The sequence below is a fragment of the Oncorhynchus keta genome, chromosome 5 (assembly GCF_023373465.1).
Source record: "Oncorhynchus keta strain PuntledgeMale-10-30-2019 chromosome 5, Oket_V2, whole genome shotgun sequence".
Taxonomy (NCBI): Eukaryota; Metazoa; Chordata; class Actinopteri; order Salmoniformes; family Salmonidae; genus Oncorhynchus; species Oncorhynchus keta.
In genome coordinates, this window is record NC_068425.1 from 38,063,315 (window position 1) to 38,087,803 (window position 24,489).

At 46.9% G+C, this 24,489-nt stretch overlaps 1 protein-coding gene and 1 long non-coding RNA gene across 3 annotated transcripts in view; one reads left to right on the forward strand and one right to left on the reverse strand.

Annotated features, from left to right (window-relative positions):
* epn3a (epsin 3a) overlaps positions 1 to 24,489 on the forward strand; it is a 70,507-nt gene that overhangs the window by 35,312 nt on the left and 10,706 nt on the right. Inside the window, exons 7-10 of one of the 2 annotated variants that reach the window (XM_052519847.1) lie at positions 8,869 to 8,990; positions 11,844 to 11,921; positions 12,740 to 12,829; positions 19,858 to 19,944. In XM_052519847.1, the coding sequence (XP_052375807.1) occupies positions 8,869 to 8,990; positions 11,844 to 11,921; positions 12,740 to 12,829; positions 19,858 to 19,944 (377 nt within the window). The remainder of the gene's footprint in view (positions 1 to 8,868; positions 8,991 to 11,843; positions 11,922 to 12,739; positions 12,830 to 19,857; positions 19,945 to 24,489) is intronic. The other variant, XM_052519848.1, reaches the window with a different exon arrangement.
* On the reverse strand, positions 19,966 to 21,347 carry LOC127930303 (uncharacterized). Its single transcript, XR_008137842.1, has 7 exons — positions 21,271 to 21,347; positions 21,093 to 21,234; positions 20,922 to 21,028; positions 20,632 to 20,702; positions 20,416 to 20,588; positions 20,162 to 20,311; positions 19,966 to 20,019 (listed from the first exon to the last, which is right to left on the reverse strand). It is a non-coding gene; the product is annotated as an uncharacterized LOC127930303 (long non-coding RNA).

Sequence of the window (24,489 nt, forward strand, 5' to 3'; positions counted from 1 at the left end):
GGTTACACTATGTATTACTAGTAAACAACAACAACACAGAGGATGGTTACACTATGTATTACTAGTAAACAACAACACAGAGGATGGTTACACTATGTATTACTAGTAAACAACAACAACACGGAGGATGGTTACACTATGTATTACTAGTAAACAACAATACAGAGGATGGTTACACTATGTATTACTAGTAAACAACAACAACACAGAGGATGGTAATACATTATGTATTACTTATATATAATGTAAATTCTTCAGGGAATTAATGGTCATGGTATGTCCCTTAGTCTATGGCAGTCATATACATATCAGGCAGTCATATTTGCATTTTTTCCCTCATCCAGATTGATTCACAGCTTTATGTTATTAGTAAATGCACAGAAGTTGGACATTGATTGAGATATTGTCTTGAAAAAAATCTGATCTTATTTGGGAGTATTTCTCCCAGTAGAGGAAACATCTCCGTCTCTACCTCCCCTGTCGTGCAGTGACCACTAACCTCTTCCTTCTTACTCAAGGGGATTTGGGCTGGAATGTTTTGGCTCTTCGTGTTCTTATCTTGTGACCATGACATACAGTAGATTATTCTAGAACACAGGTGGCATATACACTCAGTAAGAACTCACGGTTCTTATCTTATCAACGTGTCAGTCAGTTTGTGTGTGTCTGTGTCTGTGTGTCTGTGTCTGTGTGTCGGTGTCTGTGACTGTGTGTCTGTGTTTCTGTGTGTCATCAGAAAGGGACTAAAAGTTCAGTTACTTGGGTCTCCAGAGATACTGCTGACGGAACACTTTATCTGTATCTGGATTCAATGTAGAGATGGCTGGTTGTGTACACAGAAATAGAGTCTATAGAACAGACGTTCCCATTCATGTCAATGATGGCAGCATAGATTGTGTTTCTTTCTATAGTTGTATACCCGTGGTCATTGTCCCTCACAGGCCCTATTCAAGTAGGTGCTATTGTCCTGTTGCTCCATGAAACAGGCAGCTGGACCTGGACAAGTCTCAATGAATAACTCTGCCCCAAATGGTACCCTGTTCCATAAGGGCCCTGGTCAATAGTAGTGCACTATATAGGGAATAGGGCTCTGGTCAATAGTAGTGGACTATATAGGGAATATGGTCCTGGTCTAAAGTAGTGCACTATATAGGGAATATGGTCCTGGGGTGTTATAGAGAATAGGGTGGCATTGGCCATTCTGGTCTATAGGGAATAGGGTGCCATAGGGCTCTGGTCAAAAGTAGTGCGCTATATAGGGAATAGGTGCCATAGGGCTCTGGTCAAAAGTAGTGCACTATATGGTGCCATTTGGGAAGCAGTCCATGTCTCTGTCTATTGTATCATCCTGGTTATTCCCCTGTCCCATTCCTACATAAATTGTTTGTTAGTTTTGGCTGTTACTCTATCCAATGTATTATTATACATGGTGTGTGCCATGTTTGCTGCTGTGTGTGTTTGCTAGCTGGGACTGGGCATCATGTATTATACATGGCTGTGGTAGCCACGTTTAGAGCTGGGAATGGGCATCATGTATTATACTCTATAGCTGAGTCACGTTTAGCTAGCTGGGAACATTCATGGCTAACATTCTCCTGTTCTCTGTTCACGTTTAGCCAGCTGAACAGCAAACACAAAGAATGGGGCTGGGGAAACACACGTTTAGCTAGCTGGGACTGGGCATCTACATGGCTGTGGTAGTCTAGCTGGGACATCATGTATTATTTTAGCTGGGACTGGGCGTCATGTATTATACATGGCCACGTTTAGCTAGCTGGGACTGGGCATCATGGATCTGGTAGTCTGTATAGCTGGGACATGGCTGCATCATGTATTATACATGGCTGTGGTAGCGTTTAGCAGCTGGGACTGGGTTTAGCTAGCTGGGACTGGGCATCATGTATTATACATGGCTGTGGTAGCCACGTTTAGCTAGCTGGGACTGGGCATCATAGCTGGGACTGGGCATCATTATACATGGCTGTGGTAGCCAGCTAGCTGGGTTTAGCTGGGCATCATGTATTATACATGGCTGTGGTAGTCACGTTTAGCTAGCTGGGACTGGGCATCATGTATTATACATGGCTGTGGTAGCCACGTTTACTAGCTGGGACTGGGCAGTATTATAGCATGGCTGGGTGGGCATCATGTTTATACATGGCTGTGGTAGTCACGTTTAGCTAGCTGGGACTGGGCATCATGTATTATACATGGCTGTGCTAGCTGGGACTGGGCATCATGTTTAGCTATGGCTGTGGTAGTCACGTTTAGCTAGCTGGGACTGGGCATCATGTATTATACATGGCTGTGGTAGCCACGTTTAGCTAGCTGGGACTGGGCATCATGTATTATACATGGCTGTGGTAGTCACGTTTAGCTAGCTGGGACTGGGCATCATGTATTATCATGGCTATTATAGCCATGCTAGCTGGGCTGTGGTCATGTATTATACATGGCGTAGCCACGTTTAGCTAGCTGGGACTGGGCATCATGTATTATACATGGCTGTGGTAGCCATGTTTAGCTAGCTGGGACTGGGCATCAGTACATGGCTGTGGTAGTCACGTTTAGCTAGCTGGGACTGGGCATCATATATTATACATGGCTGTGGTAGCCACGTTTAGCTAGCTGGGACTGGGCATCATATATTATACATGGCTGTGGTCGTCACGTTTAGCTAGCTGGGACTGGGCATCATATATTATACATGGCTGTGGTAGCCACGTTTAGCTAGCTGGGACTGGGCATCATATATTATACATGGCTGTGGTCGTCACGTTTAGCTAGCTGGGACTGGGCATCATATATTATACACGCTGTTAGCTGGGACTGGGCATCATGTATTATACATGGCTGTGGTAGTCACTAGCTGGGACTGGGCATCATGGCATCAGCTGGGACTGCATCATGTATTGTGGCTGTGGTAGTCACGTTTAGCTAGCTACATGGCTGTGGTAGTCACGTTTAGCTAGCTGGGACTGGGCATCATGTGTTATACATGGCTGTGGCTGTAGCTAGCTGGGACTGGGCATCATGTATATACATACATGGCTGTTAGCTAGCTGTGGTAGCCACGTTTAGCTAGCTGGGACTGGGCATCATGTATTACCTGTTTATTCAATTGATCCAAGACATATTATTTTAATAAACATACACTGAGTGTACAAAACATTCAGAACACCTGCTATTTATTTCCATGACATCGATTTTAAGCCTTGAGACAATTGAGTACTGTATGTATGTATGCCATTCCGAGGGTAAATGGGCAAGACAAAATATTTAAGTGCCTTTGAATGGTTTATGTCAAGCAAATTCTAGATTTGACAGTTATATATATATTATAGTTATATATATTATATATTATATTATAGCCATTAAAAGTTGACTAAGGCCAACGATTTGAGTTGAACACATTGAGTTTGAGTTGTTAGATAGTAGTATTATGATACAGTAGGATGTGGTGGAGTTGTTAGATAGTACAGTAGTATTATGATACAGTAGGATGTGGTGTAGGTGTTAGTACAGTAGTTTTATGATACAGTAGGATGTGGTGTAGGTGTTAGTACAGTAGTTTTATGATACAATAGGATGTGGTGTAGGTGTTAGTACAGTCGTTTTATGATACAGTAGGATGTGGTGCAGGTGTTAGTACAGTAGTTTTATGATACAGTAGGATGTGGTGTAGGTGTTAGTACAGTAGTTTTATGATACAGTAGGATGTGGTGTAGGTGTTAGTACAGTAGTTTTATGATACAGTAGGATGTGGTGTAGGTGTTAGTACAGTCGTTTTATGATACAGTAGGATGTGGTGCAGGTGTTAGTACAGCAGTTTTATGATACAGTAGGATGTGGGGGAGTTGTTGGATAGTGCAGTAGTATTATGATACAGTAGGATGTGGTGGAGTTGTTAGATAGTACAGTAGTAGTATGATACAGTAGGATGTGGTGGAGTTGTTGGATAGTACAGTAGTATTATGATACAGTAGGATGTGGTGGAGTTGTTAGATAGTACAGTAGGATGTGGTGGAGTTGCTGGATAGTACAGTAGTATTATCATACAGTAGGATGTGGTGGAGTTGTTAGATAGTACAGTAGTATTATGATACAATAGGATGTGGTGGAGTTGTTAGATAGCAGTATTATGATACAGTAGGATGTGGTGGAGTTGTTAGATAGTACAGTAGGATGTGGTGGAGTTGTTGGATAGTACAGTAGTATTATGATACAGTAGGATGTGGTGGAGTTGTTAGATAGTACAGTAGTATTATGATACAGTAGGATGTGGTGGAGTTGTTAGATAGTAGTATTATGATACAGTAGGATGTGGTGGAGTTGTTAGATAGTACAGTAGTATTATGATACAGTAGGATGTGGTGGAGTTGTTAGATAGTACAGTAGTATTATGATACAGTAGGATGTGGTGGAGTTGTTAGATAGTACAGTAGTATTATGATACAGTAGGATGTGGTGGAGTTGTTAGATAGTACAGTAGTAGTATGATACAGTAGGATGTGGTGGAGTTGTTGGATAGTACAGTAGTATTATGATACAGTAGGATGTGGTGGAGTTGTTAGATAGTACAGTAGTAGTATGATACAGTAGGATGTGGTGGAGTTGTTAGATAGTACAGTAGTAGTATGATACAGTAGGATGTGGTGGAGTTGTTAGATAGTACAGTAGTAATATGATACAGTAGGATGTGGTGTAGGTGTTAGTACAGTAGTTTTATGATACAGTAGGATGTGGTGCAGGTGTTAGTACAGTCGTTTTATGATACAGTAGGATGTGGTGCAGGTGTTAGTACAGCAGTTTTATGATACAGTGGGATGTGGTGGAGTTGTTAGATAGTACAGTAGGATGTGGTGGAGTTGTTAGATAGTACAGTAGTAATATGATACAGTAGGATGTGGTGGAGTTGTTAGATAGTACAGTAGTATATGATACAGTAGGATGTGGTGGAGTTGTTAGATAGTACAGTAGTATTATGATACAGTAGGATGTGGTGGAGTTGTTAGATAGTACAGTAGGATGTGGTGGAGTTGTTAGATAGTACAGTAGTAATATGATACAGTAGGATGTGGTGGAGTTGTTAGATAGTACAGTAGTAGTATGATACAGTAGGATGTGGTGGAGTTGTTAGATAGTACAGTAGTAATATGATACAGTAGGATGTGGTGGAGTTGTTAGATAGTACAGTAGTAGTATGATACAGTAGGATGTGGTGGAGTTGTTGGATAGTACAGTAGTATTATGATACGGTAGGATGTGGTGGAGTTGTTAGATAGTACAGTAGGATGTGGTGGAGTTGTTAGATAGTACAGTAGTAGTATGATACAGTAGGATGTGGTGGAGTTGTTGGATAGTACAGAAGGATGGTGCAGAGAACAAAGCCAGTTGCCAGTGTAATATAATGTGTGTGGTCTCATCACCAGCTGTGTGCAGCCTCTGCACCAGCTGAGTGCAGTCTGTGCACCAGCTGAGTAAAGGTTGTGTGTGGGAAGCTAAGTAGCGTGAGCATGGTTTCAGTTAGTCACACTGTGTTAATGTTATACTTCTGGTGTCTGTGGCATGTTTGATTTTCCCACACACACACCAGTCTCAAAGTCAACAGTGAAGAGGTGACTCCGGGATGGTGGCCTTCTAGGCAGAGTTGCAAAGAAAAAGCCATATCTCAAACTGGCCAATAAAAAGAAAAGATTAAGATGGGCAAAAGAACACAGACACTGGACAGAGGAACTCTGCCTAGAAGGCCAGCATCCCGGAGTCGCCTCTTCACTGTTGACTTTGAGACTGGTGTTTTGTGGGTACTAATGAAGCTGCCATTTGAGGACTTGTCCAATCTGTTTCTCAAACTAGAAACTCGAATGTACTTGTCCTCTTGCTCAGTTGTGCACTGGGGCCTCCCACTCCTCTTTCTATTCTGGTTAGAGCCAGTTTGCGCTGTTCTGTGAAGGGAGTAGTACACAGCGTTGTACGAGATCTTCAGTTTCTTGCAAATTTCTTGCATGGAATAGCCTTCTATTCTCAGAACAAGAATAGACTGACGAGTTTAGGAAGAAAGTCTTTGTTTCTGGCCATTTTGAGCCTGTAATCGAACCCACAAATGCTGATGCTCCAGATATTCAACTAGTCTAAAGAAGGCCAGTTTTATTGCTTCTTTAATCAGAACAATAGTTTTCAGTTGTGCTAACATAATTGCAAAAGGGTTTTCTAATGATCAACTAGCCTTTTAAAATGCTAAACTTGGATTAGCTAACACAACGTGCCATTGGAAGACAGGAGTGATGGTTGCTGATAATGGGCCTCTGTAGTCTGTACACCTATGTAGATATTCCATAAAAAATCTGCCATTTCCATCTACAATAATCATTTACAACTTTAAAAATGTTTACACTATTTCTGATCAATTTAATGTTATTTTAATTGACAAAATTAGCTTTCTTTAAAAAACATGGACATGTCTAAGTGACCCCAAACTTTTGAACGGTAGTGTATATATACAGTACCAGTCAGAAGCTTGGACACACCTACTCATTCAAGGGGTTTTCTTTATTTTTACTATTTTCTACGTTGTAGAATAATAGTGAAGACGTCATAACCTAGGAAATAACACATATTGAATCATGCAGTGATGTTTTGGGGCTGTTGAAGGGCTACACAGACTTTCAACTCCCTCCAAAGATCCCCCCCCACACACACACTTATTTTTTTTTATACTACTGACATACTTTTTATACTACTGACATACTTTTTCTACTACTACATACTTTTTATACTACTACATACTTTTTCTACTACTACATACTTTTTATACTACTACATACTTTTTATACTACTGACATACTTTTTATACTACTACATACTTTTTATGCTACTACATACTTTTTATGCTACTACATACTTTGAAGATAATTACTGTGTAATGATTCAGACTACGTCCATATTGACATATCCCATAATATGCATCAGTCACTCTGGCCTGATTCCTGCTCCATTTCAGCACTGTAACAGAAGGATAGTCTGGTCAATGACGGTGGAGGACATACTATGTGTCCTGGATTGATGATCTGAGTCTGTCTGTCCTGTCTGTCGTTGCAGTTTTAGATGGACCTGATGGATGGGGGCTGGGTGGTTGAGTGGGGGGGGGTCAGAGAGTTGGCCTGGCACTGTGGCAGTAGCTCCCTGTCCCATTCCCAGACAGACCTGGGTTCAAATACAATTTGAAATAATTTCAAACTACTTTGTCTGTGCTTTGATTGAGCTTGTCTGGCGTAACGGAACCCATAGAAGAGATCCCGCCCACCTGGCACTGCAGGCAGGTTAAAGCAAACGCTTGCACTATTTGAGAAGATATGGAATAGTATTTGAACCCAGGGCCCAGCCAGACGACAGTCCAGCCCAGGCAGGCCACATTGAGAGGCGGTGTACTGGAAGTGATTGGGGTTCATCAGAGATCGACTGGACCGTGCCAATGGCCTCGTTCCAAATCACACTATTATTGCCTTTTATAGGGGCTCTGGTGAAAAGTAGTGCACTACATCGGGAATAGGGTGCCATTTGGGACGTATATACAGTACTGCCCCCCTCCTTCCCTCCACAGCCCCCTCCCTTACAGCCATGACCCCACCCCCTTACAGCCATGACCCCACCCCCTTACAGCCATGACCCCACCCCCTTACAGTCATGACCCCACCCCGCCTTACAGCCATGACCTCCCCTCCCCTTACAGCCATGACCCCACCCCCCGCCTTACATCCATGACCTCCCCTCCCCTTACAGCCATGACCCCACCCCCGCCTTACAGCCATGACCCCCCCCCCTTACAGCCATGACCTCCCCTCCCCTTACAGCCATGACCCCACCCCCGCCTTACAGCCATGACCTCCCCTCCCCTTACAGCCATGACCCCCCCCCCTTACAGCCATGACCCCCACTACCCCTCTACTTATCCACCTCCATTACCGCTCTACCTTCACAACCCATCTACTCCTCTGCCCCTGCCACCTCCTCTACCCCCCTACCCATCTATCCCCTCTACATATCTACCTCCACTACCCCTCCACCCTCACTACCCACCTACTCCTCCACTCCCAGTACACCTTCTACCCCCTCGACCCTCTACTCATCTACCCCCTCTACCTCCTTTACTTGGGGGGGTTAGGGTTAGGGGGGCGCAGCTAGCCTAGTGGTTGGAGCGTTGGACTAGTAACTGAAAGGTTGCAAGATCGAATCCCCGAGCTGACAAGGTAAAACATCTGTTGTTCTGCCCCTGAACAAGGCAGTTAACACACTGTTACTAGGCCATCATTGAAAATAAGAATTTGTTCTTAACTGACTTGCCAAGTTAAAGGTAAAATCAAATTAAAATGAAAAAATACCTCCTTTACCTACTCCACAAAAGCCACCATTGTTCCTAGTGCAGGAGGCAGAGAGCAGCAGCTAGGATCCGTCCCTAATGCCCCCCTATTCCCTATATAGTGCACTACTTAGGACCAGGGTCCATAGTCAAAAGTAGTGCACTAAATAGACAATAGGGGGCCATTTGGGGTGCGGCCTTGCAGACCAAGGCAGAGCATGCCATGCCAACACAGGCCTGCTGGAATAACACAACACACAGTGGTTGGACAGCAGACTTAACATGCAAACCCAGCTCTCTCCACTAAAACTCTGCTCTTAAAAATCACACACTCTCTCTCTCTCCTCTGCCACCTGCCCCTCTTTCTCTCCCTCTCTCCCCCACCTCTCCCTCTCAATCTCTTTCTCCCTCCCTCTCTTTCTCTCTACATCTCCTCTGCCACCTCCCTCCTCTTTCTCTCTCTCTCTCTCTTTCTCCACTCCCTCCCTCTTTCCTCCTCTTCCTCCTCCCAGCCACCTCTTCCTCTCCTCGCCGTGCCGCATCAGACATGGAACAGGCCCGCCCACAGACCAGCGGGGAGGAGGAGCTACAACTGCAGCTGGCTCTGGCCATGAGCCGAGAGGAGAGTGAAAAGGTAACACACACACACACATTCACACAGTACACACACACACACACACACACACACACACACACACACACACACACACACACACACACACACACACACACACACACACACACACACACACACACACACACACACACACACTGAACAAGTGGCACTGACACACTCTGACTACATGCAGTGTGAGAATGTTATGAATGTGGCTGCCTCCCTCCCACTCATACACACTCCCCTGCAGAGCTCAAATCTCTCTCTCTCTCTCTCTCTCTCTCTCTCTCTCTCTCTCTCTCTCTCTCTCTCTCTCTCTCTCTCTCTCTCTCTCTCTCTCTCTCTCTCTCTGTCCTCTAAGTGTCATCCATTTCACTGAGCCTTAAATAGAAACCAATATCACCCCTCTCTCCTTGTGATGCGATCTATAACACCTGGCCAATCAAAGACACTAATACTCAGAGTTGGCCGCCGATCTGGCCAATTACAGAGTGCGATGCTGCAGAGTGAACCGCCGGCAGCTGTGCAGAGTGAATGAGCGACTGGACTGGACAGGGTGGAGCTATTGATCCACTGTTAGCTAGCCTGATATTGATGGCACTGTTAGCTAGCCTGGTATCGATCCACTGTTAGCCAGCCTGGAATTGATGGCACTATTAGCTATCCTGGTATTGATCCACTGTTAGCTAGCCTGGAATTGATGGCACTGTTAGCTATCCTGGTATTGATCCACTGTTAGCTAGCCTGGAATTGATGGCACTGTTAGCTATCCTGGTATTGATCCACTGTTAGCTAGCCTGGTATTGATCTACTGTTAGCTAGCCTGGTATTGATCCACTGTTAGCTAGCCTGGTATTGATCCACTGTTAGCTATCCTGGTATTGATCCACTGTTAGCTAGCCTGGTATTGATCCACTGTTAGCTATCCTGGTATTGATCCACTGTTAGCTAGCCTGGTATTGATCCACTGTTAGCTATCCTGGTATTGATCCACTGTTAGCTAGCCTGGTATTGATCCACTGTTAGCTAGCCTGGTATTGATCCACTGTTAGCTAGCCTGGTATTGATCCACTGTTAGCTATCCTGGTATTGATCCACTGTTAGCTATCCTGGTATTGATCCACTGTTAGCTATCCTGGTATTGATCCACTGTTAGCTATCCTGGTATTGATCCACTGTTAGCTAGCCTCCTGGTATTGATCCACTGTTAGCTATCCTGGTATTGATCCACTGTTAGCTATCCTGGTATTGATCCACTGTTAGCTAGCCTCCTGGTATTGATCCACTGTTAGCTAGCCTCCTGGTATTGATCCACTGTTAGCTAGCCTGGTATTGATCCACTGTTAGCTATCCTGGTATTGATCCACTGTTAGCTATCCTGGTATTGATCCACTGTTAGCTATCCTGGTATTGATCCACTGTTAGCTATCCTGGTATTGATCCACTGTTAGCTAGCCTGGTATTGATCCACTGTTAGCTATCCTGGTATTGATGGCACTGAATGGCCTCTGTGTCTCTGTGTTGTTAGATGGTGCATTCTGCACCGAGGCCTGGGACTGAAAAACACTTAGCTCCTTTTATAAAACACACACAATATCTTAGCTCCTTTTGTTCAACACTACAATATCTTAGCTCCTTTTGTTCAACACCACAATATCTTAGCTCCTTTTGTTCAACACCACAATATCTTAGCTCCTTTTGTTCAACACCACAATATCTTAGCTCCTTTTGTTCAACACCACAATATCTTAGCTCCTTTTGTTCAACACCACAATATCTTAGCTCCTTTTGTTCAACACCACAATATCTTAGGTCCTTTTGTTCAACACCACAATATCTTAGGTCCTTTTGTTCAACACCACAATATCTTAGGTCCTTTTGTTCAACACCACAATATCTTAGGTCCTTTTGTTCAACACCACAATATCTTAGGTCCTTTTTTTGTTCAACACCACAATATCTTAGGTCCTTTTGTTCAACACTACAATATCTTAGGTCCTTTTGTTCAACACCACAATATCTTAGGTCCTTTTGTTCAACACCACAATATCTTAGGTCCTTTTGTTCAACACCACAATATCTTAGGTCCTTTTGTTCAACACCACAATATCTTAGGTCCTTTTGTTCAACACTACAATATCTTAGGTCCTTTTGTTCAACACCACAATATCTTAGGTCCTTTTGTTCAACACCACAATATCTTAGGTCCTTTTGTTTAACACCACAATATCTTAGGTCCTTTTGTTCAACACCACAATATCTTAGGTCCTTTTGTTCAACACCACAATATCTTAGGTCCTTTTGTTCAACACCACAATATCTTAGGTCCTTTTGTTCAACACTACAATATCTTAGGTCCTTTTGTTCAACACTACAATATCTTAGGTCCTTTTGTTCAACACCACAATATCTTAGGTCCTTTTGTTCAACACTACAATATCTTAGCTCCTTTTGTTCAACACTACAATATCTTAGGTCCTTTTGTTCAACACCACAATATCTTAGCTCCTTTTGTAAAACACTACAATATCTTAGGTCCTTTTGTTCAACACCACAATATCTTAGCTCCTTTTGTAAAACACACAAAAACTCATCGTTGACTAACTTTACAAGCTGAATATTGGTCAACTTTTACAGACTTTCAATTTCCAGTAGTTAGTCCAACTCCTAACCCAGAGCTTATTGATCTACTGGCTGTCGAGAGACAAATTATTTCAGGTGTTCTTTTCTACCCGTTAGTTAACTCATCATTGTCATTTATGGTCCGGAGTCACCTGGTGTCCCTGATGCCTGACTAGAAACACATGAAAAGCAGAAGTGTTTTGAATGCAGTCAGCCCTGCTAATAACACCAGCCCCTTTAACACTCCAGCCTGCTCCCCCGGTGGACACTGATGAACAGACTCAGCTCCAGATCGCCCTGAGCCTCAGCAAGGAGGACGCTCAGAAGGTACTGCTGAGATGTAGCCCCTCGAGCCCCCTGCATCCTCATACCCTAAACTAGGGTTGTAAAAATCCAGAAACATTCCCCAAAATTCCCAGGTTTCCCATAAATCCCGTTTGGAGATCTCTCTCCCTCCTGATTCTGGGAATCCTTCAACTGGGATTTCTGGGATATTAGGGAATTTCAGGAAGGTTACGAGAATTTTGCAATGCTAAACCCTAACCAAACCATTCTACCTCCTGCTGCTGCAAGCTCTCTCTCTCTCTCTCTCTCTCTCTCTCTCTCTCTCTCTCTCTCTCTCTCTCTCTGTCTCTCTGTCTCTCTGTCTCTCTCTCTGTCTCTCTGTCTCTCTCACTCTCTTAGACCTGTGGGTTAAATGAACTTTGACCCTGGTTCCTGAACAGCCAAGCAGCTTGCTGTGCTGCACCTTTTCTCTCGTCACAGATGGGATAAGGCTGCATCCTTCTGTTTCCACTAACCAATAGCACCATCTCCCTCTCTCTTTAGACCAATGGTATGAGATCCCGCCCTCTGACCTCTTCTGGTGTACACGCCAATCCCTGTCTTGGGGAGGGTCAAAGAGGGCTTGCCCTTCCATGCAATGTATCAACAATGGTGACGTTCCAGGTCATATATTTTGCACATCTCAGCAACCACATGATGTGATACAGCGTTCTTCTGAGATTCGCAGTGCGTCTGTAAAAAAGACAACCTGGAACCGCACCAATGTGAATATCAAGGCAGGTTAGGAAGTGTTTTTATTTATCCACCAACGACTGATTTGTATTTCCCCTCCTCCACTCCACCGATTGGCTCCCTTACAGCCGGCCTCGCCTCCTCCGGTTGCCTTGGATATGGATGAAGAGAGACAGCTCCAGATCGCCCTGAGCCTGAGCAAAGAGGAGCACCAGCAGGTAGTGCCCCCGGTAGTGTCCCTGGTCCTGTCCCAGATGGCATCCTAGTCACTATGTAGTGCACTGCGCTATAGTGGCCTGGTAGAACCGGCCTGATCTCGCCAGCTCACATTATGACGGAGTGAGACAGAAACGTGAGTGCAAGAGGTCAGACTGCTTGACCAGACTAGCCACATAGATCTCTGGCCCAAAGTAGTGCACTTACATAGGGACTAGGTTTGGCCCACTGAGAGGTGAAGGTGGGGAGCATGTTCTCTCCCCCTGAGCCCCCTGTGTCTTTAAGCCTTCGGGTCCTTCAGCTCTGCTCAACACCTCTCTGTCTTCCTTTCCTTCTGTCTGTCTGGCTGCTCATCACCGTGTCAATGTTTTACCCTCTAGACTGGGAACTCACTCTGCTTCTCTAGACTGGGAACTCACTCTGTTTCTCTTGACTGGGATCTCACTCTGCTTCTCTAGACTGGGAACTCACTCTGTTTCTCTTGACTGGAAACTCACTCTGTTTCTCTAGACTGGGAACTCACTCTGTTCCTCTATACTGGGAACTCACTCTGCCTCTCTAGACTGGGAACTCACTCTGTTTCTCTGGACTGGGAACTCACTCTGTTCCTCTAGACTGGGAACTCACTCTGTTCCTCTAGACTGGGAACTCACTCTGTTCCTCTAGACTGGGAACTCACTCTGTTCCTCTAGACTGGGAACCCACTCTGTTCCTCTAGACTGGGAACCCACTCTGTTTCTCTAGACTGGGAACTCACTCTGTTCCTCTAGACTGGGAACTCCCCTCTCTCTGTCTCTCTCTCTCTCTACCCCCTTCTCTCTCTCTACCCCCTCTCTCTGCTGTCTCCTCTCTCGACCCCCCTTCTCTCTCCACCCCCCTCTCTCTCTGCCTCTACCCCCTTCTCTCTCCACCCCCCCTCTCTCTGCCTCTACCCCCCCTCTCTCTACCCCCCCTCTCTCTGTCTACCCCCCCTCTCTGTCTCTCTCTCTACCCCCTTCTCTCTGTCTCTACCCCCCCTCTGTCTCTCTCTACCCCCTTCTCTCTCTCTACCCCCTCTCTCTGTCTCACCCCCCCTCTCTCTCCACCCCCCTCTCTCTCTATCTAACCCCCCCTCTCCCCCCTCTCTCTGCCAGGGTGGCACAATGGAAGCAGTTACTCACTGAGTGACTGGTGCTCTCCTCTCTTCTCTGACCGGAGAAGACTCTCTCTCTCTCTCTGATGTCTTGTCTTCCTTCTCACATGTCTTGTCCAGCTTCTAGACACGTGTTGTTGTTGTGTGACTCGTGCATGTGTTGTGTCTATGTGTTGTGTCTATGTGTTGTGTCTATGTCTATGTGTTGTGTCTATGTGTTGTGTCTATGTCTATGTGTTGTGTCTATGTGTTGTGTCTATGTGTTGTGTCTATGTGTTGTGTCTATGTGTTGTGTCTATGTGTTGTGTCTATGTGTTGTGTCTATGTGTTGTGTCTATGTGTCTATGTGTTGTGTCTATGTGTCTATGTGTTGTGTCTATGTGTCTGTGTTGTGTCTATGTGTTGTGTCTATGTGTATGTCTGACTATGTGGGGAGTCAGTATGTGGGGAGTCAGTATGTGTGGAGTCAGTATGTGTGGAGTCAGTATGTGTGGAGTCAGTATGTGTGGAGTCAGTATGTGTGGAGTCCGTATGTGTGGAGTCAGTATGTGTGGAGTCAGAATGTGGGAGTCAGTGTGTGTGGGAGTCAGTATGTGTGGAGTCAGTGTGTGTGGAGTCAGTATGTGGAAGACAGTATGTGGGAGTCAGTATGTGTGGAGTCAGTATGTGTGGGAGTCAGTATGTGGGAGTCAGTGTGTGTGGGAGTCAGTATGTGTGGAGTCAGTGTGTGTGGAGTCAGTATGTGGAAGACAGTATGTGGGAGTCAGTGTGTGTGGGAGTCAGTATGTGGAAGACAGTGTGTGTGGAGTCAGTGTGTGTGGAGTCAGTGTGTGGGGAGTCAGTGTGTGTGGGGAGTCAGTGTGTGTGGGGAGTCAGTGTGTGTGGGGAGTCAGTGTGTGGGGAGTCAGTATGTGGGAGTCAGTATGTGGCAGTCAGTATGTGTGGAGTCAGTATGTGGCAGTCAGTATGTGGAAGACAGTGTGTGTGGGAGTGGAAGACAGTGTGTGTGGGAGTCAGTATGTGTGGAGTCAGTATGTGTGGGAGTCAGTATGTGGGAGTCAGTATGTGGAAGACAGTGTGTGTGGGAGTCAGTATGTGTGGAGTCAGTATGTGGGAGTCAGTATGTGGGGAGTCAGTATGTGGGGAGTCGGTATGTGGGGAGTCGGTATGTGGGGGAGTCGGTATGTGTGGAGTCGGTATGTGTGGAGTCAGTATGTGGGAGTCAGTGTGTGTGGGAGTCAGTATGTGTGGAGTCAGTATGTGTGGGAGTCAGTATGTGTGGGAGTCAGTATGTGTGGGAGTCAGTATGTGTGGAGTCAGTATGTGTGGAGTCAGTATGTGTGGAGTCAGTATGTGGGAGTCAGTGTGTGTGGGAGTCAGTATGTGGAAGACAGTATGTGGGAGTCAGTGTGTGTGGGAGTCAGTATGTGTGGGAGTCAGTATGTGTGGAGTCAGTATGTGTGGGAGTCAGTATGTGTGGAGTCAGTGTGTGTGGAGTCAGTATGTGGAAGACAGTATGTGGGAGTCAGTGTGTATGGAGTCAGTATGTGGAAGACAGTATGTGGGAGTCAGTGTGTGTGGAGTCAGTGTGTGGGGAGTCGGTGTGTGTGGAGTCAGTATGTGGGAGTCAGTGTGTGGGAGTCAGTATGTGGGGAGTCAGTATGTGGGAGTCAGTATGTGTGGAGTCAGTATGTGGGAGTCAGTATGTGGGAGTCAGTATGTGGAAGACAGTATGTGGGAGTCAGAGTGTGTGGGAGTCAGTATGTGTGGAGTCAGTATGTGTGGGAGTCAGTATGTGGGAGTCAGTGTGTGTGGGAGTCAGTATGTGTGGAGTCAGTGTGTGTGGAGTCAGTATGTGGAAGACAGTATGTGGGAGTCAGTGTGTGTGGGAGTCAGTGTGTATGGAGTCAATATGTGGAAGACAGTATGTGGGAGTCAGTGTGTATGGAGTCAGTATGTGGAAGACAGTGTGTGTGGAGTCAGTGTGTGTGGAGTCAGTGTGTGGGGAGTCAGTGTGTGTGGGGAGTCCGTGTGTGGGGAGTCCGTATGTGGGAGTCCGTATGTGGGAGTCAGTATGTGGCAGTCAGTATGTGGAAGACAGTGTGTGTGGGAGTGGAAGTCAGTGTGTGTGGGGAGTCAGTGTGTGTGGAGTCAGTATGTGTGGAGTCAGTATGTGTGGAGTCAGTATGTGTGGAGTCAGTATGTGGCAGTCAGTATGTGGAAGACAGTGTGTGTGGGAGTGGAAGACAGTGTGTGTGGGAGTCAGTATGTGTGGAGTCAGTATGTGTGGGAGTCAGTATGTGGGAGTCAGTATGTGGAAGACAGTGTGTGTGGGAGTCAGTATGTGTGGAGTCAGTATGTGGGAGTCAGTATGTGGGAGTCAGTATGTGGGGAGTCGGTATGTGGGGAGTCGGTATGTGGGGAGTCGGTATGTGGGGGAGTCGGTATGTGGGGGAGTCAGTATGTGTGGAGTCAGTATGTGGGAGTCAGTATGTGGGAGTCAGTGTGTGTGGGAGTCAGTATGTGTGGAGTCAGTATGTGTGGGAGTCAGTATGTGTGGGAGTCAGTATATGTGGGAGTCAGTATGTGTGGGAGTCAGTATGTGTGGGAGTCAGTATGTGTGGAGTCAGTATGTGGGAGTCAGTATGTGGGAGTCAGTGTGTGGGAGTCAGTATGTGTGGAGTCAGTATGTGTGGGAGTCAGTATGTGTGGGAGTCAGTATGTGTGGGAGTCAGTATGTGTGGGAGTCAGTATGTGTGGGAGTCAGTATGTGGGAGTCAGTGTGTGTGGGAGTCAGTATGTGGAAGACAGTATGTGGGAGTCAGTGTGTGTGGGAGTCAGTATGTGTGGGAGTCAGTATGTGTGGAGTCAGTATGTGTGGAGTCAGTATGTGTGGGAGTCAGTATGTGTGGAGTCAGTGTGTGTGGAGTCAGTATGTGGAAGACAGTATGTGGGAGTCAGTGTGTATGGAGTCAGTATGTGGAAGACAGTATGTGGGAGTCAGTGTGTGTGGAGTCAGTGTGTGGGGAGTCGGTGTGTGTGGAGTCAGTATGTGGGAGTCAGTGTGTGTGGAGTCAGTATGTGTGGAGTCAGTATGTGTGGAGTCAGTATGTGTGAGTCAGTATGTGTGGAGTCAGTATGTGGGAGTCAGTATGTGGGAGTCAGTATGTGGGAGTCAGTATGTGTGGAGTCAGTATGTGTGGAGTCAGTATGTTTGGGAGTCAGTATGTGGAGTCAGTATGTGGGAGTCAGTATGTGTGGAGTCAGTGTGTGTGGAGTCAGTATGTGGGAGTCAGTATGTGGGAGTCAGTATGTGGGAGTCAGTATGTGTGGAGTCAGTATGTGTGGAGTCAGTATGTGTGGAGTCAGTATGTGTGAGTCAGTATGTGTGGAGTCAGTATGTGGGAGTCAGTATGTGGGAGTCAGTATGTGGGAGTCAGTATGTGTGGAGTCAGTATGTGTGGAGTCAGTATGTTTGGGAGTCAGTATGTGGAAGACAGTATGTGGGAGTCAGTATGTGTGGAGTCAGTGTGTGTGGAGTCAGTATGTGGGAGTCAGTATGTGGGAGTCAGTATGTGGGAGTCAGTATGTGTGGAGTCAGTATGTGTGGAGTCAGTATGTGTGGAGTCAGTATGTGGGAGTCAGTATGTGGGAGTCAGTATGTGTGGAGTCAGTATGTGTGGAGTCAGTATGTGTGGAGTCAGTATGTGTGGAGTCAGTATGTGTGGAGTCAGTATGTGTGGAGTCAGTATGTGTGGAGTCAGTATGTGGGAGTCAGTATGTGGGAGTCAGTATGTGGGAGTCTGTATGTGTGGAGTCTGTATGTGTGGAGTCTGTATGTGTGGAGTCAGTATGTGGGAGTCAGTGTGTGTGGAGTCACTGTGTGTGGAGTCAGTATGTGTGGAGTCAGTATGTGTGGAGTCTGTATGTGTGGAGTCTGTATGTGGGAGTCAGTATGTGGGAGTCAGTGTGTGTGGAAGACAGTATGTGGGAGTCAGTGTGTATGGAGTCAGTATGTGGAAGACAGTATGTGGGAGTCAGTGTGTGTGGAGTCAGTGTGTGGGGAGTCGGTGTGTGTGGAGTCAGTATGTGGGAGTCAGTGTGTGTGGAGTCAGTATGTGTGAAGTCAGTATGTGTGAGTCAGTATGTGTGGAGTCAGTATGTGGGAGTCAGTATGTGTGGAGTCAGTATGTGTGGAGTCAGTATGTGTGGAGTCAGTATGTGTGGAGTCAGTATGTTTGGGAGTCAGTATGTGGAAGACAGTATGTGGGAGTCAGTATGTGTGGAGTCAGTGTGTGTGGAGTCAGTATGTGGGAGTCAGTATGTGGGAGTCAGTATGTGGGAGTCACTATGTGGGAGTCAGTATGTGGGAGTCAGTATGTGTGGAGTCAGTATGTGTGGAGTCAGTATGTGGGAGTCAGTATGTGGGAGTCAGTATGTGTGGAGTCAGTATGTGTGGAGTCAGTATGTGTGGAGTCAGTATGTGTGGAGTCAGTATGTGGGAGTCAGTATGTGGGAGTCAGTATGTGGGAGTCAGTATGTGGGAGTCAGTATGTGGGAGTCAGTATGTGGGAGTCTGTATGTGGGAGTCTGTATGTGTGGAGTCTGTATGTGTGGAGTCTGTATGTGTGGAGTCTGTATGTGTGGAGTCTGTATGTGTGGAGTCTGTATGTGTGGAGTCAGTGTGTGTGGAGTCACTATGTGTGGAGTCAGTATGTGTGGAGTCTGTATGTGGGAGTCAGTGTGTGGGAGTCAGTGTGTGGAGTCAGTATGTGGGAGTCAGTATGTGGGAGTCAGTGTGTGGGAGTCAGTATGTGGGAGTCAGTGTGTGGGAGTCAGTGTGTGAGAGTCAGTATGTGGGAGTCAGTGTGTGAGAGTCAGTATGTGGGAGTCAGTGTGTGGAAGTCAGTGATGCCGTTCCTACTCATATATCCATGTCCAGTTTGTAGACGTGTTGTTGTGGTCTAGTAGTCTGTGTTGTTGTGGTCTTGTAGTCTGTGTTGTTGTGGTCTAGTAGTCTGTGTTGTTGTGGTCTATAGTCTGTGTTGTTGTGGTCTAGTAGTCTGTGTTGTTGTGGTCTTGTAGTCTGTGTTGTTGTGGTCTAGTAGTCTGTGTTGTTGTGGTCTAGTAGTCTGTGTTGTTGTGGTCTAGTAGTCTGTGTTGTTGTGGTCTAGTAGTCTGTGTTGTTGTGGTCTAGTAGTCTGTGTTGTTGTGGTCTTGTAGTCTGTGTTGTTGTGGTCTAGTAGTCTGTGTTGTTGTGGTCTAGTAGTCTGTGTTGTTGTGGTCTAGTAGTCTGTGTTGTTGTGGTCTAGTAGTCTGTGTTGTTGTGGTCTAGTAGTCTGTGTTGTTGTGGTCTAGTAGTCTGTGTTGTTGTGGTCTAGTAGTCTGTGTTGTTGTGGTCTAGTAGTCTGTGTTGTTGTGGTCTAGTGGTCTGTGTTGTTGTGGTCTAGTAGTCTGTGTTGTTGTGGTCTAGTAGTCTGTGTTGTTGTGGTCTAGTAGTCTGTGTTGTTGTGGTCTAGTAGTCTGTGTTGTTGTGGTCTAGTAGTCTGTGTTGTTGTGGTCTAGTAGTCTGTGTTGTTGTGGTCTAGTAGTCTGTGTTGTTGTGGTCTAGTAGTCTGTGTTGTTGTGGTCTAGTAGTCTGTGTTGTTGTGGTCTAGTAGTCTGTGTTGTTGTGGTCTGTGTTGTCTAACCACGGGTTTCTCTGAGTTAGTACTACTTTAGACCAGGGCCCTATTCCCTATATAGTGCACTACTTTAGACCCATAATGCACTGCATATGTAAATAGGGGGCCATTTGGTAGACAGCAAGTGTGTGTGTGTGTGTGTGTTAGAATCAGTGAGCTTGTCTCCGAGCCATGTCATGCCTAACAGCTTCCATGTGTCTGTGTGTGTTGCCAGGAGCAACGGAGTCGCCAAGGAGACGAGTCGTTGCTCCAAAAAGCTCTGGAGGAGAGTAAACGAGAGGCGGCGTCTGGTGGAATTGGGGTAGGAACATTTACCACACCATACGACTCTGTATAACCTACAGTATATAACAGTTACCATACGACTCTGTATAACCTACAGTATATAACAGTTACCACACCATCTAACCTACAGTATATAACAGTTACCACTCTATATAACCTACAGTATATAACAGTTACCACACCACTCTATATAACCTACAGTATATAACAGTTACCACACCACTCTATATAACCTACAGTATATAACAGTTACCACACCACTCTATATAACCTACAGTATATAACAGTTACCACACCACTCTATATAACCTACAGTATATAACAGTTACCACACCACTCTGTAACCTACAGTATATAACAGTTACCACACCACTCTATATAACCTACAGTATATAACAGTTACCACTCTATATAACCTACAGTATATAACAGTTACCACACCACTCTATATAACCTACAGTATATAACAGTTACCACTCTATATAACCTACAGTATATAACAGTTACCACACCACTCTATATAACCTACAGTATATAACAGTTACCACACCACTCTGTAACCTACAGTATATAACAGTTACCACTCTATATAACCTACAGTATATAACAGTTACCACTCTATGTAACCTACAGTATATAACAGTTACCACACCATCTAACCTACAGCATATAACAGTTACCACACCACACCACTCTATATAACCTACAGTATATAACAGTTACCACTCTATGTAACCTACAGTATATAACAGTTACCACACCACTCTATATAACCTACAATATATAACAGTTACCACACCACTCTGTAACCTACAGTATATAACAGTTACCACTCTGTAACCTACAGTATATAACAGTTACCACTCTATGTAACCTACAGTATATAACAGTTACCACACCACACCACTCTATATAACCTACAGTATATAACAGTTACCACACCATCTAACCTACAGCATATAACAGTTACCACACCACACCACTCTATATAACCTACAGTATATAACAGTTACCACTCTATGTAACCTACAGTATATAACAGTTACCACACCACTCTATATAACCTACAATATATAACAGTTACCACACCACTCTGTAACCTACAGTATATAACAGTTACCACTCTGTAACCTACAGTATATAACAGTTACCACTCTATATAACCTACAGTATATAACAGTTACCACTCTATGTAACCTACAGTATATAACAGTTACCACACCACTCTATATAACCTACAGTATATAACAGTTACCACTCTATGTAACCTACAGTATATAACAGTTACCACACCACTCTATATAACCTACAGTATATAACAGTTACCACACCACTCTATAACCTACAGTATATAACAGTTACCACACCACTCTATATAACCTACAGTATAGAAGAGAAGGGGAGGGCAGACTGGGACAGGGGTGGGGGAAGGGGAGGGCAGACTGGGACAGGGGTGGGGGAAGGGGAGGGCAGACTGGGACAGGTTGGGGGAAGGGGAGGGCAGACTGGGACAGGCTGGGGGAAGGGGAGGGCAGACTGGGACAGGCTGGGGGAAGGGGAGGGCAGACTGGGACAGGCTGGGGGAAGGGGAGGGCAGACTGGGACAGGCTGGGGGAAGGGAGGGCAGACTGGGACAGGCTGGGGGAAGAGGAGGGCAGACTGGGCCTTTGGAGTCAAGGCTGGGGGAATTCTGCAGTGAGGGGCCTTTGGAGTCAAGACTGGGACTGGTTTAGTTTATTCTGCAGTGGGGGAGTCAAAGGAGTAAAACTGGCAGACTGGGCCTTTGTGAGTCAAATCTGGAGTAAAACTGGTTTAGTTTATTCTGCAGTGAGGGGCCTTTGTGAGTCAAATCTGGAGTAAAACTGGTTTAGTTTATTCTGCAGTGAGGGGCCTTTGTGAGTCAAATCTGGAGTAAAACTGGTTTAGTTTATTCTGCAGTGAGGGACCTTTGTGAGTCAAATCTGGAGTAGAACTGGTTTAGTTTACAGATGAGTTGTTGTTGCTGGAGAACTGTTGCTGTCTGGCTGACTTCATTCCTGACTGTAGCTTTATCTTGGCCTCTCCATAGAGGACACTGGTCTTGCTCCTGTGTCGTCTTTGGCAGAGCGGAGAGCCTGTGGGCTTCCTCGTTGGCACTGTGAAGAGCCCTAAGCTCACCACTGAACAATGGCTTGTTGTTGCTGTGTGATAGAAAAGTATTTGATGGTATGCAGTTGTCCTCACGTCCACTGATGTAGGTTGTGACCCTGTCTGTGTAGTCGTGTATGTTGGCATTGTTGTCCTTCAATGTGTTTCAATCCCTGGTGTCTTGCCCCTCCTTTAACTCCCTAATGGCCTCGTCAGTCCATTTCCACACCGTATGTTTGACAGGCTTGGTGGTCTTTAGATTCTGTCTGTATGGGGGATGATATAGCATCACATGGTCTGAGTTCCCCAGGGGAGTGTGGGGGACAGAGTGGTCTGAGTTCCCCAAGGGAGTGTGGGGGACAGAGTGGTCTGAGTTCCCCAAGGGAGTGTGTGGGACAGAGTGGTCTGAGTTCCCCAAGGGAGTGTGGGGGACAGAGTGGTCTGAGTTCCTCAAGGGAGTGTGGGGGACAGAGTGGTCTGAGTTCCCCAAGGGAGTGTGGGGGACAGCCTGGTCTGAGTTCCCCAGGGAGTGTGGGGGACAGCCTGGTCTGAGTTCCCCAAGGGAGTGTGGGGGACAGAGTGGTCTGAGTTCCCCAAGGGAGTGTGGGGGACAGCCTGGTCTGAGTTCCCCAGGGGAGTGTGGGGGACAGCCTGGTCTGAGTTCCCCAAGGGAGTGTGGGGGACAGAGTGGTCTGAGTTCCCCAAGGGAGTGTGGGGGACAGAGTGGTCTGAGTTCCCCAAGGGAGTGTGGGGGACAGAGTGGTCTGAGTTCCCCAAGGGAGTGTGGGGGACAGAGTGGTCTGAGTTCCCCAAGGGAGTGTGGGGGACAGAGTGGTCTGAGTTCCCCAAGGGAGTGTGGGGGACAGAGTGGTCTGAGTTCCCCAAGGGAGTGTGGGGGACAGAGTGGTCTGAGTTCCCTAAGGGAGTGTGGGGGACAGAGTGGTCTGAGTTCCCCAAGGGAGTGTGGGGGACAGAGTGGTCTGAGTTCCCTAAGGGAGTGTGGGGGACAGAGTGGTCTGAGTAAGGGAGTGTGGGGGACAGAGTGGTCTGAGTTCCCTAAGGGAGTGTGGGGGACAGAGTGGTCTGAGTTCCCTAAGGGAGTGTGGGGGACAGCCTGGTCTGAGTTCCCTAAGGGAGTGTGGGGGACAGAGTGGTCTGAGTTCCCTAAGGGAGTGTGGGGGACAGAGTGGTCTGAGTTCCCTAAGGGAGTGTGGGGGACAGAGTGGTCTGAGTTCCCTAAGGGAGTGTGGGGGACAGAGTGGTCTGAGTTCCCCAAGGGAGTGTGGGGGGGGGGAGTGTGGGGACAGAGTGGTCTGAGTTCCCTAAGGGAGTGTGGGGGACAGAGTGGTCTGAGTTCCCCAAGGGAGTGTGGGGGACAGCCTGGTCTGAGTTCCCTAAGGGAGTGTGGGGGACAGCCTGGTCTGAGTTCCCCAAGGGAGTGTGGGGGACAGCCTGGTCTGAGTTCCCCAAGGGAGTGTGGGGGACAGCCTGGTCTGAGTTCCCCAAGGGAGTGTGGGGGACAGAGTGGTCTGAGTTCCCCAAGGGAGTGTGGGGGACAGAGTGGTCTGAGTTCCCCAAGGGAGTGTGGGGGACAGAGTGGTCTGAGTTCCCCAGGGAGTGTGGGGGACAGAGTGGTCTGAGTTCCCCAAGGGAGTGTGGGGGACAGTGGTCTGAGTTCCCCAAGGGAGTGTGTGGTCTGAGTTCCCCAAGGGAGTGTGGGGGACAGAGTGGTCTGAGTTCCCCAAGGGAGTGTGGGGGACAGAGTGGTCTGAGTTCCCATTTACATTACAGGGAGTGTGGGGGACAGCCTGGTCTGAGTTCCCCAAGGGAGTGTGGGGGACAGAGTGGTCTGAGTTCCCCAAGGGAGTGTGGGGGACAGAGTGGTCTGAGTTCCCCAAGGGAGTGTGGGGGACAGAGTGGTCTGAGTTCCCCAAGGGAGTGTGGGGGGACAGCCTGGCCTGTTCTGAGTTCCCCTGAGCCCAGCCAAGGGAGTGTGGGGGACAGAGTGGTCTGAGTTCCCCAAGGGAGTGTGGGGGACAGAGTGGTCTGACCAAGGGAGTTCCCCAAGGGAGTGTGGGGGACAGAGTGGTCTGAGTTCCCCAAGGGAGTGTGGGGGACAGAGTCTGGAGTTCCCCTGAGTTCCCCAAGGGAGTGTGGGGGACAGAGTGGTCTGAGTTCCCCAAGGGAGTGTGGGGGACAGAGTGGTCTGAGTTCCCCAAGGGAGTGTGGGAGTTGGTCTGAGTTCAGAGTGTGGGGACAGGTGGTCTGAGTTCCCTAAGGGAGTGTGGGGGACAGCCAGTCTGAGTTGGTCTGTGGGGAGTTCCCAGGGTAAGGGAGTGTGGGGGACAGGTCTTGTTTGAGTGTGGGGGACAGCCTGGTCAGAGCCTGGAGTGTGGGGGACAGAGTGGTCTGAGTTCCCCAAGGGAGTGTGGGG